General features: G+C 34.6%; 1 protein-coding gene across 3 annotated transcripts in view; it reads right to left on the bottom strand.

The window, feature by feature from the left end:
- Positions 1-1,080: 1,080 nt before the first annotated feature.
- DENND3 (DENN domain containing 3) overlaps positions 1,081-13,008 on the bottom strand; it is a 120,296-nt gene continuing 108,368 nt past the window's right edge. For all 3 annotated transcript variants that reach the window (XM_012541852.3, XM_023496524.2, XM_031947266.1), the window contains 3 exons: positions 10,404-10,519; positions 10,165-10,302; positions 1,081-4,408 (listed from right to left, as the gene is read on the bottom strand). In XM_012541852.3, the coding sequence (XP_012397306.2) occupies positions 4,208-4,408; positions 10,165-10,302; positions 10,404-10,519 (455 nt within the window). In that variant the 3' untranslated portion in view covers positions 1,081-4,207. The remainder of the gene's footprint in view (positions 4,409-10,164; positions 10,303-10,403; positions 10,520-13,008) is intronic.

The following is a 13,008-nucleotide window of genomic DNA, read 5'->3' as shown; positions in this document are numbered from 1 at the left end:
TTAACAATAATAGCCAGCATTTATAAAGTACTCTAACAGTGGTATTTTATATATATATATATATATAATATATTCAAATTAATTGTCATTTGGGAAGCCAATTCAGCAAATATCAATTACTCTTGCCCTTTCTCGATCATTCAGGGAATTGAAATTAGGTGATCCTTTAGATTTCTGGAGACCAACCAAATTCCTTTTCTTTTGTCCTCTAGGAACATTTAGCCACTGAATATCCCACACTGCTTTGTTGCTTCCCAATTAATCTATCAACAAGCATTTCCTATTCCATAATATTTCTATTATATGCTGAGCTCTGTGGGTACAAAGACAAAAATGAAACAGTTCCTGCCCTCAAGGGAGCTTATATTCTCTCTTTAGATATTTATATATTCTATACAAAATACATATAAGGTAATTGGGTGGGGAGGTGCTACTTGCTGGGTACACCAGGAAAAGTCTAATGTATGAAATGAGGACAGAAAAGAAGTGACAGGCCCCTTGCTATGGTAGGCAGCTTGTGTTACTGGCAGAAAAATGCATTTGCCAGTGTTATCAGCAATAATAAGTGACATATATAAGAACACAGATATACATATATACATACACATACTTTGTCCTTCCTTTTCTGTCTCTGTTTCTCTGTCTGTCTGTCTCTCTCCCTCTGTCTTTTACAAGTTACAAAGAATTTAGGTACATTGTTCCATTTGATCTCCAAGGCAGCTGTAAAAGGAAATTAGGTAGTATTATTATTCTCATCTGACAAATGTGGGAACTGAGATAGAGCTAAGAATGTAAAACCAGGTAATCTGACCACAAGGCCAGGTATTCTGACTTATCACTATAAAAAATAATACAACAGGGGCAGTTAGTTTAATCTTGGAATCAGGATGAGTTCAAAGTTAACCTCAGACACTTAACACTTTCTAGTTGTGTGACCTTAGGCAAGTCAGTTAACTCTAATTGCCTCACAAAAAAAGCAAGATAAACAACAACAAAAAAAGAAAAAAATACTATACAATTTAAAGACCTACTTTTAAAAGTAAAATTGGAGAAAATAAAGAAACCAATGATCAATATTTATAAAATGAAAATGCTCTTTATTAGAGAGGGCTTAGTATATAAATATACTTAGCATGATATTGAATAGTTTAAACTATTTTGTGTTATAATTTTTTTTTACAAAAGCAGTCATCTTTAAAAAACAAACAAACAAAATAAAACTATTTACAACCTTGGACACAATACGTTTATTGTTTTTCATCTGAAGATCAAGTAGAATCACCAGAAAGGAAGGCAATCTCCAATACTATGCAAAATGCTAGTAATTCAGCTAAAATATATTGTGTGTGCATAGAATCCATGATTTAAAATAAGGAATCTACACTTTCACAGACATAGCATTCCAGGTAGCACATTTAAGTTTCTGATTATCACATTATAACCTTAACCTTCAGATGAATTTACAGGCAGAGTCCATATAAATATGCAGTAATCAAGGGCCTCCTGCAGTAATATCACTGATAATTATGACAAGATTTTACCACAATCACACCAGAATGCTATTAGATAATGCTCATTAGATTGTAAGCACCTTGAAGATAAGGACTACATTTTGCCTCTTTTTGTATATCCAGCATTTAGCATAGTCCTTGGCACATAGCAGATGCTTAATAAATATTAACTGATTTACTAATGAGTCCATTCCTAATAGCGTTTCTGTGGAGCTAAGTTCCTGTAAAACTTTAGTAATGATAAGAGTTCAAAATTATATAGCCTCTTAAATTACAAAGCACATTCCATATATTATCTTACTCATTCTTCACACTGACCCTATGAGACAAATAATGTTCCTATATCATGATAATATTAATAACAATACATACATTTATATAACATTTTAAGGTTTTCAAAGTACTTTATACATGTTATCTCATTTGATCTTCACAATAATTCTGGGAGGTATTATTCTTTTTTTTTTAGATGAGGAAATTAAAGTTCAGAGGAGTTGTGACTGGCCCTGGGTCACATGCTTAGGAAATGTTTAAGGAAAGATTTGAATTCATGTTTTCTTGATCTTAAGTCTAGCATTCCACTCATTTTATCTCCTAATATTCTATTTTTTGAGGAATCAATTACTGATATCAGGCAGTATATAAAGATCATGTCTGTGAATACTCAATTTTGGATTCTGTGGGGAAGGAGGTACAAGTGAAGAAAAAAAAAAGGGTCATTTATTGACTTTGTCTTAACACTTACAGCAAAGAGACCAGACAATGGCCTCTGGATTGAAGATTTCAGTTTTTCATTCATTATGATTGACATAATGGAGAAAAAGCCCCAGACCGCATGAAAAAAATAAAGGAGCTTCATTAGGAACCCTGGAATAAGGGATACCTTATTAGGACAGTAAATAGTACCTGGGGTGTTAAGTCACAGATACATGCTCACTGTATATGCTGTGTTGTCTCTAATGCTTCACATAGTATATGTCCAAAGAATAGATCCTTCCAATGGACTGATAAAAGCATTTGTTTCTGTTGCATTGACTTTATCCTGGACATTTTTTTTTCCCAGTAAGAAAATGCAGTCCCAAGAAAAAAATTATTTAAAATTGTTTTCATTCTCCGTGGAAGTCTTCCTGTAATGCTTCCTGATTGTTGTAGAGGTGGGTCAGGGGAACTTGAAGTTCATATCGGAAAAAGGCAAACTCTAGAAAATGCCACACCAAGCTGGGAAAATGGACCTTTTGGCTGATGCTGTTTGAAGTTTAAGATCTAGCCCAGCCAAAGTTGGCAGGTAGCTAATTTTTTTTTTTTTGGTGGTGGGGGGTAGGGTGGGATTTTATAGCAATTTATGAAACTGTGTACTAAAGAAGAGAAGAATTTCAATTTATATGAACAGAGAGAGTACTTACACTGATGAAAACATAGATAATTGAACTACTGAAACATAAACATTTTAAATATTGATATTAAACTCCCCAGAACTTTTTTCCTAATTTAAATAATGCAGCACTATATACATATATAAGCAAGCATAGAAAAAACCCTGAAGTTGTCCCTGTATACCTGACAGGCAGTTTCTTTGGAGGTGAGATTAACAACCAACCAGATACTATATAATACTTTAAAAGCATATTTTGTGGTGGGTGCTTTTTTTTTTTAAGTGCGGTAGCACTTACATAAGAATCTCATTATTCAAGTAACAATGAGAGATACTTAAAAATATTTATTAAAGTTTCTTTATTACATAAGTTATGAGGTCATTAAGAAAAAATTCAGGCACTGGCCATAGGTGGAATGACAAAATAGCCCACCAGATCAGTCATTACTCTGCAGACAAGCTTGATCACATATGGTAAAAATGGAAGTTTTAATGATGAAGATAAGACTGCTCATAAAACCAGATGAAAAATGAAATATAAATACGGAACATTTAATCACAGATCTGTGGCTATGCAGATGGATCCATGAATCTAAGGATCAGACAAGGCAAAATGGTGTCACACAAACACTCAGGAATCTCTATTGAATTTGGTCACAGGGGCAGCTAGATAGCGCAGTGGATAGAGTACCTGCCCTGGAATCAGGAGGACCTGAGTTTAAATCTGGACTCAGACACTTAACACTGCCTGGCTGTGTGACCCTGGGCAAGTCCCTTAACCCCAAATGCCTCAACAAAAAAAAAAAAAAAGAAAAAAAAAGAAAAAGAAAAAAGAAAGGATTTTTTCACAACACCATTGTTTCTGGAGTTTTCAAACACAGCCAAGAATTCACTGTTTAAATAATCTTGAAGCTAATGTTTTAATTGTGAGGATTCTAGGTAAGTGAGATTTGGTTGCTTAATGTTGACATTCCTTCATATTTATGGTTAAGTCTTAGCCTACTTCCTATTCCAAATAAGGAACCAGAACATAACTTAATCTGATAAAGACTGTGATTGTCTTGGCAACAGAAATATAAAACATCGTGGTAGAGTTTAGTCACATTTCTGTGACCTTAAATAAATAATTTCTCTTTTCTAGACTTTGATAAAATGAGTGAGTTGGAATGAAGGACTTCCAAGAGTTTGTCTGCTTTTTTAAAAAAAGTGATGAATGTATGATAACAGCCAAAATATACATTTATTTAATATGACCTTCAACGGTCCTATTTTCTGGCCATCATGGTGACAAGTCTGTGGGAAACACATTTTAAAATACTAAAAATTATTCAACTTTCCAAATAGCAATCTTTCCTTCCTCTTTGCCTGAACCACTCAGTACATATCGGTCCTCTGCTGAACACAAAGCCTTCACCATGTCAGCATGGGCCACCAGCTCCTTCTCCACAGTTTTCTTTTCAGCATCAATCACATAGATTTTTCCTTTGCATTTTCCTTGGGACAGTCCTTTGCTGCCAACCCAGATCTGAAGAAGAAGAAATTGTGGATTAACTTCCAGGGGCACATTAAAAACTATCTTTTTAAATTCTTTCTCTTGCTTTTCTCAATTACATGTACATATTTTTTCAAAACTTTTTTTTTTAAATGATGAGTTCCAACTTGCTCCGTTTTTACTCTTCCCCCTTGAGAAGCCAAGAAATTTGACAAAGGTAATATATGTGAAGTCACACAAAACACATTTCCGTATTAGCTATGCTATAGCTAAGGCATAGTAGATACAGCACCAAGACTGCAATCAGCAATAATTTAGTTCAAATTTGACAGCAGACACTAATTGTGTGATCCTGGGTAAGTCAAAGTCATTTAATTTTATTTGCCTCAGTTCCCTTCTCTGTCAAATGAACCAGAGAAGAAAACAAAACCAAATGGCAAAAACTCGTTATCTTTGCCAAGAAAACCCTAAGGGATTATAGAGTTAAATGTGAGTGAAAGCGACTAAACAATACCGATAGCATATTGCAAAAGAAAACACAGACCAAAAAAAGAGAGGGAAAGGAGAAAAATGAAGTAATAACAAGTATGCATCAATCTTCATTGTCCTTTTTCTTTTTTCAAAGCATTTCATGCTTCCACTATCATCTAAAACATTTTACCCACTGCCCATATGATATAGATCCTTCCTATTCTGGACACCACCAAAACAAACAAAAGACATGTAATTTAACTCTGGACTGATTAACTTTGCATTAGGTCCTACATTATCAAAAGTAACAGATATCCCAAACCCTGAAAGTAAAATTTTTTTTATAATTAAGAAAGTACCTTGGGAACACAACAACAATAAACTAATAATAAAAATGATATTTATAATGATAATGATTCATTTATACAGCATATTCTCCCCCACCTCAAGCCCAAAGGAGAAAAATTGCTGAGGCTTGAAGAAAGAACAACTTCAATCTTTCTATTTCCTGATATTATGACAAACCTGGGGAAAACTTTTAAAAGAAATGTTTAGTGAAACATTTAGAGGAAAATGATCATTTTTGACTATTTATAGACTTGAATGCAAGTTCTTTGAATTTCTATCAGATTAAATATAACCTGTCCTATATTCAGGGTATTGTTCTGCTTGCCTGAGAATTGAAAGCCCTTCTTTTCTTTTCTTTTCTTTTTCTTTAAAAAGGGAGACCTAAGTATGAACTAAATTCTGATGTTCCAGCTGATAGTGCAGTGGATAAACTACGAGGCCTAGAGTCAGGAAGAGTCATTTTCCCGAGTTTAAATATGACCTCAGACACGTACTAGTTGTATTACCCTGGGCAAGTCACTTAGCCCCGTTTTCCCCAGTTTTCTCATCTGTCAAATGAACCAGAGAAGAAAATGGTAAAACATGCCAGTATTTTTGGCAAGAAAATCCCAAATGGGGTCACAAAGAGTTGGACATAACTGAACAACAACTATGTATATCCATGAAAACTAATGAGAAGCCTCCAAGATTGAATCTATGCCATGTAAAGTCAGTCACAGTTTTGAGCCATAAGTTACAGTTAAATAAAACAGAGACACACAAAGACAGAGAGAGAGAGAGAGAGAGAGAGAGAGATGAAGAAAGTAAAAAAAAGTATGCTTAAATCTGCACTCAGACATCTGAGTGTCTGACAGTGTCAGATCTGTCATTTTTTAAAAAGCATTTGATACTTCCTTTTTTATATATCTACTTAATAAAGAATTTTCTTAATATTATTATATAATAATATAATTAGCACCATTTAAAAGATAAGAAACAAGCTCAGGGTTTGCCCAAAATCACAAGCTAGACACCATTCTTGCCCTTCTATCATGGTTGCCACTTATAATTTATGGGACTTTTATAATTTTTCAACATTCATCCTTGGAAAATCTTGTGTTCCAAATTTTTCTCCCTCTTCTCCTCCCTCCCCCTTCCCCAAGGCAACAAGCAATCCAATATAGTCTTAGCCTGTGTAATTCTTCTAAACATTTTTCCCTTTTCATCATTCTGCACAAGAAAAATCAGATCAAAAGAGGAAAAAAAAACACAGGAAAGGAAAGATAAGCAAATAGCAACAACAACAAAAAAAGTGAAAATACTATGCTGTGATCCACATTCAGTCCCCATAGTCCACTCTCTGGGTACAGATATCTCTCATCCACAATCCAATAGAACTGGCCTGAATCATTTCCTTGTTTAAAAGAGCCACATCTAAAAAAGTTGATCATCACAATCGTATTGTTGCTGTGTACAGTGTTCTCTTGGTTCTGCTCACTTCATTTAGCATTAGTTCATGTAAATCCCTTCAAGTCTTTCTGAAATCATCCTGCTGATCATTTCTTATGGAACAATAATATTCCGGAACATTCATATAGCATCATTTATTCAGACATTCCCCAACTGATGGGCATCCACTCAGTTTCCAGTTTCTTTTCACTACAAAAAGGACTGCCACAAGCATTTTTGTACATGTGGGTCCTTTTCCCTCCTTTATGATTTCTTTGAGGTACAGACCCAGTAGAGATGCTGGTATGCACAAGAGCTTTCACTTTCATCTTCTCCATCCAACTTTTATGACAGCCCTTTAAATTAGGAATGATAAGTATTTGATTTCTTATTTACCAAATCAAATGATCTCTTCTTGATATAAATCCTTCTTGAACTCTCTGAAACATTTAATACTTGATTGTTCTCTTCTCAATGCTCTCTCCTGGTTCTCCTCTCACTTGCCCAGCTGCTCCTTGTTTTATTATTTCATACCCATAAACTGTGGTTGGGCCCATGGCTCACATTATCCTGAGAGCTCTTATTTTTTCCAGTCTTTTATCACCAACTACCTACTGGACATATTGAACTAAGCATCCCAAATGCAAGACGTTTAGGACAGAACCATTTCTTCCCCAAACCCTCTCTTCTGATACAAATCTTTTTATTACTTACCAAGGGCATCTCCATCCTTCCAATCTCCTGGGTCTAGAATCTCGGTATCATTCTTGACTCCTCACTCTCACTCATCCCATATGTCAATCTTGTCATTCTATCTCTATAAACCCCTCCTTTCCACTTCCACTATGACCACTAGTTCAGGTTCATTATCTCTGGCATGGACTACAACAACGATCTCTCTAAGGTCCTGGTATTAATTTTTGCCTAATCAATAAACTACAGTTACTCCTATCACTTCTATATTTTCCCCAATTACATGTTAAAACGATTTTTAACATGTGTTCTTATTTCTTTTCTTAAACTGTGAGTTCTAAATTCTATCACTCCCTCACTTTTGCTTTCCCTGAGAAAGTAAGCAATTCAATATAGGTTATATATGTGGACAATCATGTAAATGTCTAAAACCATATTTGAACTTAGAAAAAATAGAAATAGATGTCAAAGCTTCTGTGCTGATCAGCAGTGGGATCCAGCTCATGAGTAGCCACTATGATCCTAGCCTATTGAAGAATGGGAAATGTAAGAAAAAAAAGGAAGATAGGAAAAAGGAAAGAAAGAAGTGACTTAAGCTTGCTGCTAAGTGTGGGAGCCAGCATTTGAATGCAGGTCTATCTATTCCATAAGGTTTACAAATGTCTTACATGTCATTCCTTTAACTCCTTTAACTCAACCGTACTTTTTCAAAGGCTAATGGGTTTGGTTCTACCCTATGTTCTGGATCCCATCCTTTACACTTAACTGTATTCCAGTCTCTGTCAGTACACAGGTGTCCTGTTGAAAGGAACACTGTGACAGGGGATGGTTTCAGAAAATCTGGAAAGACCTGATTTAAACTGATGCAAAGTGAAATGAGCAGAACCAGGAAATAATTGTACACAGTAATAGCAATATTATAATGATGATCAACTGTGAAAGACTTAGCTATTCTGATCAGTATGATGATCTAAGACAATTCCAAAGACTCATAATGAAAGGTGATATTCATTTCCAGAGAGAACTGATGAACTCCATGCAAACTGAAGTATAATTTTCTCACTTTTCTTTTTTTCGCACCATGCTTAATATGGAAATAGATTTTGCATGATGTATAACTGATATCATATTGCTTGCTTTCTCAATGGATGGGGGAAGGGTTGGAAGAAAGAGAAGAAGTTGGAACTTAAAATATTTAAAACATTTTAAAACAAAATATATTTTTAAAAAAGAAAAAGATGGGAATGTACTGAAATTCAAGAATAAAGAGAAGGCTCTAAGAGGTAAAACACATGATAGCTACAAGATGCAAGGAAGCTTGGAGATCTTAAGTGTGATTCTATATCATTTTAGTATATAGTCTCATGGTAGTCAAGTACCTTTAGAAGTAATAATAATAATGATGATGATGATACAATAATACTCTGAACCATGGCATCCTGGGATGAAGTCATAAAAGCCGAGAGGCATTTTACCAGGAAAAAAAAAAGGTACATACCCACCAAAACTCAAAAACTCAAAAAAGAAGGAAAATAACTTATTTGTACAAAAACATTTATAGGAAATTTTTGTAGTGTGAAAGGACTAGAACAAATTATGATCTATGATTGATGTGAATATTATTGCTCAATAAGAATTATGAAAAGGACAGTTTTAGAAAAACCTAGAAAGATTTTATGAAGTGAAGTAAATATGTAATATTTATGTAATAAAACATAAAACCAAACAGCTTTGAAATAATTAAGAACTGACTGATGTAATGTTATTTAGTCATTTTTCAGTCACATCTAATTCTTTGTGATCCCATTTGGAATTTTCTTGGTAAAAACACTGTGATTTGCCTTTTCCTTCTCTAGCTCATTTGACAGATAAGGAAACAAGGTAAATGGTTAAGTGACTTGCCCAGGGTCACACAGCTAATAAGTATCTAAAGCTGGATTTGAAGTTAGGAAAAGTATTTCTGACTTCAGGCCTGACACTCAATCCAGTGCACCATCCAGCTACCCTATTGATGCAATGACCAATTAAAATTCCAAAGGATCAATGATAAAACATGCTATTCACCTCCACACAGAGGTGATGGAGTCAAGATACAAAATGAGATATACATTTTTGGGCATGGCCAATGTTAAAGATTTGTTTTATTTAGATTGTTTGATAAAGGGTTTTTTTCCCCCTCTCTTCCAATGGGGAGGTGGTAAAGAAGAGAAAGAAAATAAATGCTTGATAATAAAAAAGAATAAATAAAATAAAATTTTAAAGTGATTGATAGATGAATTCCTTAGCAGTATCATGTCTTCTGTGAGATTTAAACTTCAACTATACCAGTCCAGCACTAAAAGTATCATAAAACATATTTGTTCCAGAGAACAAAACTAGCATTTCCATGGATGAAAGCTTTAAGAAAGTATATTCTGACTTAATATAAGAAAGAACAGTCTAATAATTAAAATTTTCCAGAAATGGAATGAGCTGCCTCATGAGATGGATTCTCTAACACTAGGTCCTGTTGTTGGATGACTATTTGGCAAGAATGTTGCATGGGGAATGCATGTTTCAAAAAGAATTAAGGTCCAAGAAGTTTCCATAGGTAGCTTCAAACTCATGAATTCTATGCCTGCACAAAGTCTTTTCTCCTTTTACTGTCCCCATGTATAAAACAAGGAGAAGATTGGACTAGATAGCCCAAAAGTTATTCCTAGTGCTAATATTCTGTGACTTAATGACCATGCAGTCATGAGCTAATAGGCTTGTATTTGCTCACCCGTATACAAATACATCTCCAACATTTCTTTGGGATGGGGATCAACCCCTATGACTTAGACAAGTGACAGTTATAAAGTTGATACCTGGTTTTTTACTTTGATCATACAGCTGATCTCTGAACAGTCTTGAAGCTGAATTTTATGAGGTGGCCTTGAGAAGTCCTTTATGTTCCAGACATATATGTCTCTGCATCCAGCACATGCTGCCCAGACCTGGTCTTTCTAAAAAGATAAGTGACAGTGTGACATTTTTATTCTGGCATTTTATTGCTAAACAATATCAGACTTGCCAATAATGTTCACAATGAATTGTTCTGAAATACCTCAGGAACTAGCTGGAAACAAAGGAAAGAAACATATGTTTCCTTAAAAAGCTCATCAATTTTCAGTTCTTGTCGAAGAAATCCATTTGTCACAACCATAATGCTATAGCCTGTACCTGCAGTGTTTTTTTAAAAAAAAAAAAAAAGGCTGTTCACAATGGACATATTAAAAGCACACAGAAAGGAAATATAAAAGTGAAATATTGCCTAACTGCCACATAACAAATCAAATGAAGGGCTCAAGAAAAAGTAGTTTAAAGAAAAGAAAAATACTCTCACCATGCTTTGTGGAGCACTTACTTACTTACACACTTATTGATTGATTGATTGATTGATTGACAAGCACTTTTCAAATCTTTTATATTAAATTTCAAATTTGAACATTTTTAAAATTCCTGCTATGCGCAACATAGCAGGTGGTCCTGGGGATAGAAGATTGTACCTGGAGTCAGGAAAATTTGAATTCAAATCCAGGTCAAACACTTAACTAACTCTGTGACCCTGGACAAGCCATTTAATCTATGTCAGTTTGTTTCCTCAACTCTAAAATAGGGATAATAATAGCATATACTTCCCAGGGATGTTGTGAGGATCAAATGAAGTAATATTTATAAGGCACCTGCTTAATAAATGCTAACTGTTATTATTATTGCTGGAGTGGGTGGGATATAAGGATGAGTAAGATTAGATGCTTACATCCTAGTGGGGGACATGCCACATATAGAGATATCTATCAAACAAAACATAATGGTGAATGCACAAGATATGTGCAAAAGAAAGATAATTTTTTGAAACACAATTAGAATGCATTTGCTGAAAAGGAGAGAAACTTATGGCAATAATTGTGGGACAGAGAAATGAACTGCTCACTCAATAAAAACTGGAATGGCCAGTGTTTGCAGAGCTGTTAGTTACTGGGAGAACCAAGTAGCACCACAGCAAATAGAATGCTGGGCCTGGAGTTAAGAAGACTCATCTTCCTAAGTTCAAATTCAGTCTCAAGACATTTATTAGCTGTGTGAGCCTGAGCAAGTCACTTAACCCTGTTTGCCTTGATTTACTCATCTGTAAAATCAGCTGAAGAAAGAAATGGCAAACTACTCCAGTGTCTTTGCCAAGAAAATCCCAAACCCAGTTAACAAAAAAATCAACATGACTGAAAAATAGCAAAAATACTAGGTATCGGAGGAGAGATATTTAGTTTAGATAGATATTAGACCATTTGACATGGTTTCTGTCCTCCTGAAGCTATGCAGTTTAGTGGGGAGATAAGCAAACTGAGGTAATGACAACAGATACTATTAAAGGATAAGTCTATTAGAATGGTACCAAATCAAATGCTATTGGAGGCTGGAAGAGGAGGGTCAAGGTAGCTTCATGTATATGGGGGAATAACTTGATTCAGGGTATAAAGGATGAATGAGACCAGTAAGTTTCATTTGTCTTATACTTTCTTTTGTTAAGCCTTTTTCAGATATCCCAACCACCTAATTCTCTGAAGAATTTCTTTTTAATTCATCATTGCAAACTTCTCTTGGGTGAAATAATTTAACAAAGTTCAAGGACAAAGAAATTGACCTTTTGATAAAACTATATGAATAGGAGAAGGAGATCATAATCAGTGTAAGACATAGCATAAGAAAAAGAGCAAGAAAGGGATATGTTCCAGTTGATTTAGTTTTACTATGATATGAGAGGATATGAAGAAAAGTAGCATGAGTGATAGATAGGAGGCCTTGAATGACAAGCAATGGGATTTAATTTTACACATTAAGCAATAAGGAGCAAATATATTTGATCCTGGATAAGCCAATCTGTTTGCCTCAAATTTCTCAACTATAAAATAAGATGATAATAGCACTACTTATAGGTTGTTGTGAAGATCAACAACAACAATGATGATAATAGCTAGCAGTCATACAGCTCTTACTATGTATCCCAATGATGATAATAGTTAGCAGTCACATAACTTACTATGTGCCCCAATGATTATGATCATATGACTCTTACTATATGTCCCAGTGATGATGATCATAAGTAGCAGTCACACAGCTCTTACTATGTATCCCACTGATGATAATAGCTAGCAGTCATACAAGTCTTACTATGTATCCCACTGATAATAGCTAGCAGTCACACAGCTCTTATTATGTATCTCAATGATGATAATAGCTAGTCGACACACAGATCTTACTACGTATCCCATTGATAAAAGCTAGTAGTCACACAGCTCTTACTATGTATCTTAATGATGATAATAGCTAGTAGTCATTCAGGTCTTACTATGTATCCCAATAATGATAATAGCTAGTCAGCACACAGATCTTACTATGTATCCCATTGATAACCGCTAGTAGTCATACAGGTCTTATTATGTATCCTAATGATAACAGCTAGCAGTCACAGAGCTCTTACTATGATGTATCCCAATGATGATAATAGCTAGCAGCCATACAGCTCTTACTATGTATCCCAATGATAATAGTTACCAGTCATACAATTCTTACTATGTACCAGGCTCCACACTAATTGCTTTATAATTAACATCTCATTTTTTCTTTACAATAAACCTGAGAAGTAGATGCTATTATCATCCCCATTTTAC

This window comes from Sarcophilus harrisii, chromosome 1, assembly GCF_902635505.1.
Source record: "Sarcophilus harrisii chromosome 1, mSarHar1.11, whole genome shotgun sequence".
NCBI lineage: Eukaryota > Metazoa > Chordata > Mammalia > Dasyuromorphia > Dasyuridae > Sarcophilus > Sarcophilus harrisii.
Note: the sequence above shows the minus strand (reverse complement) of the source record. Positions and strands in the feature narration are given on the sequence as shown.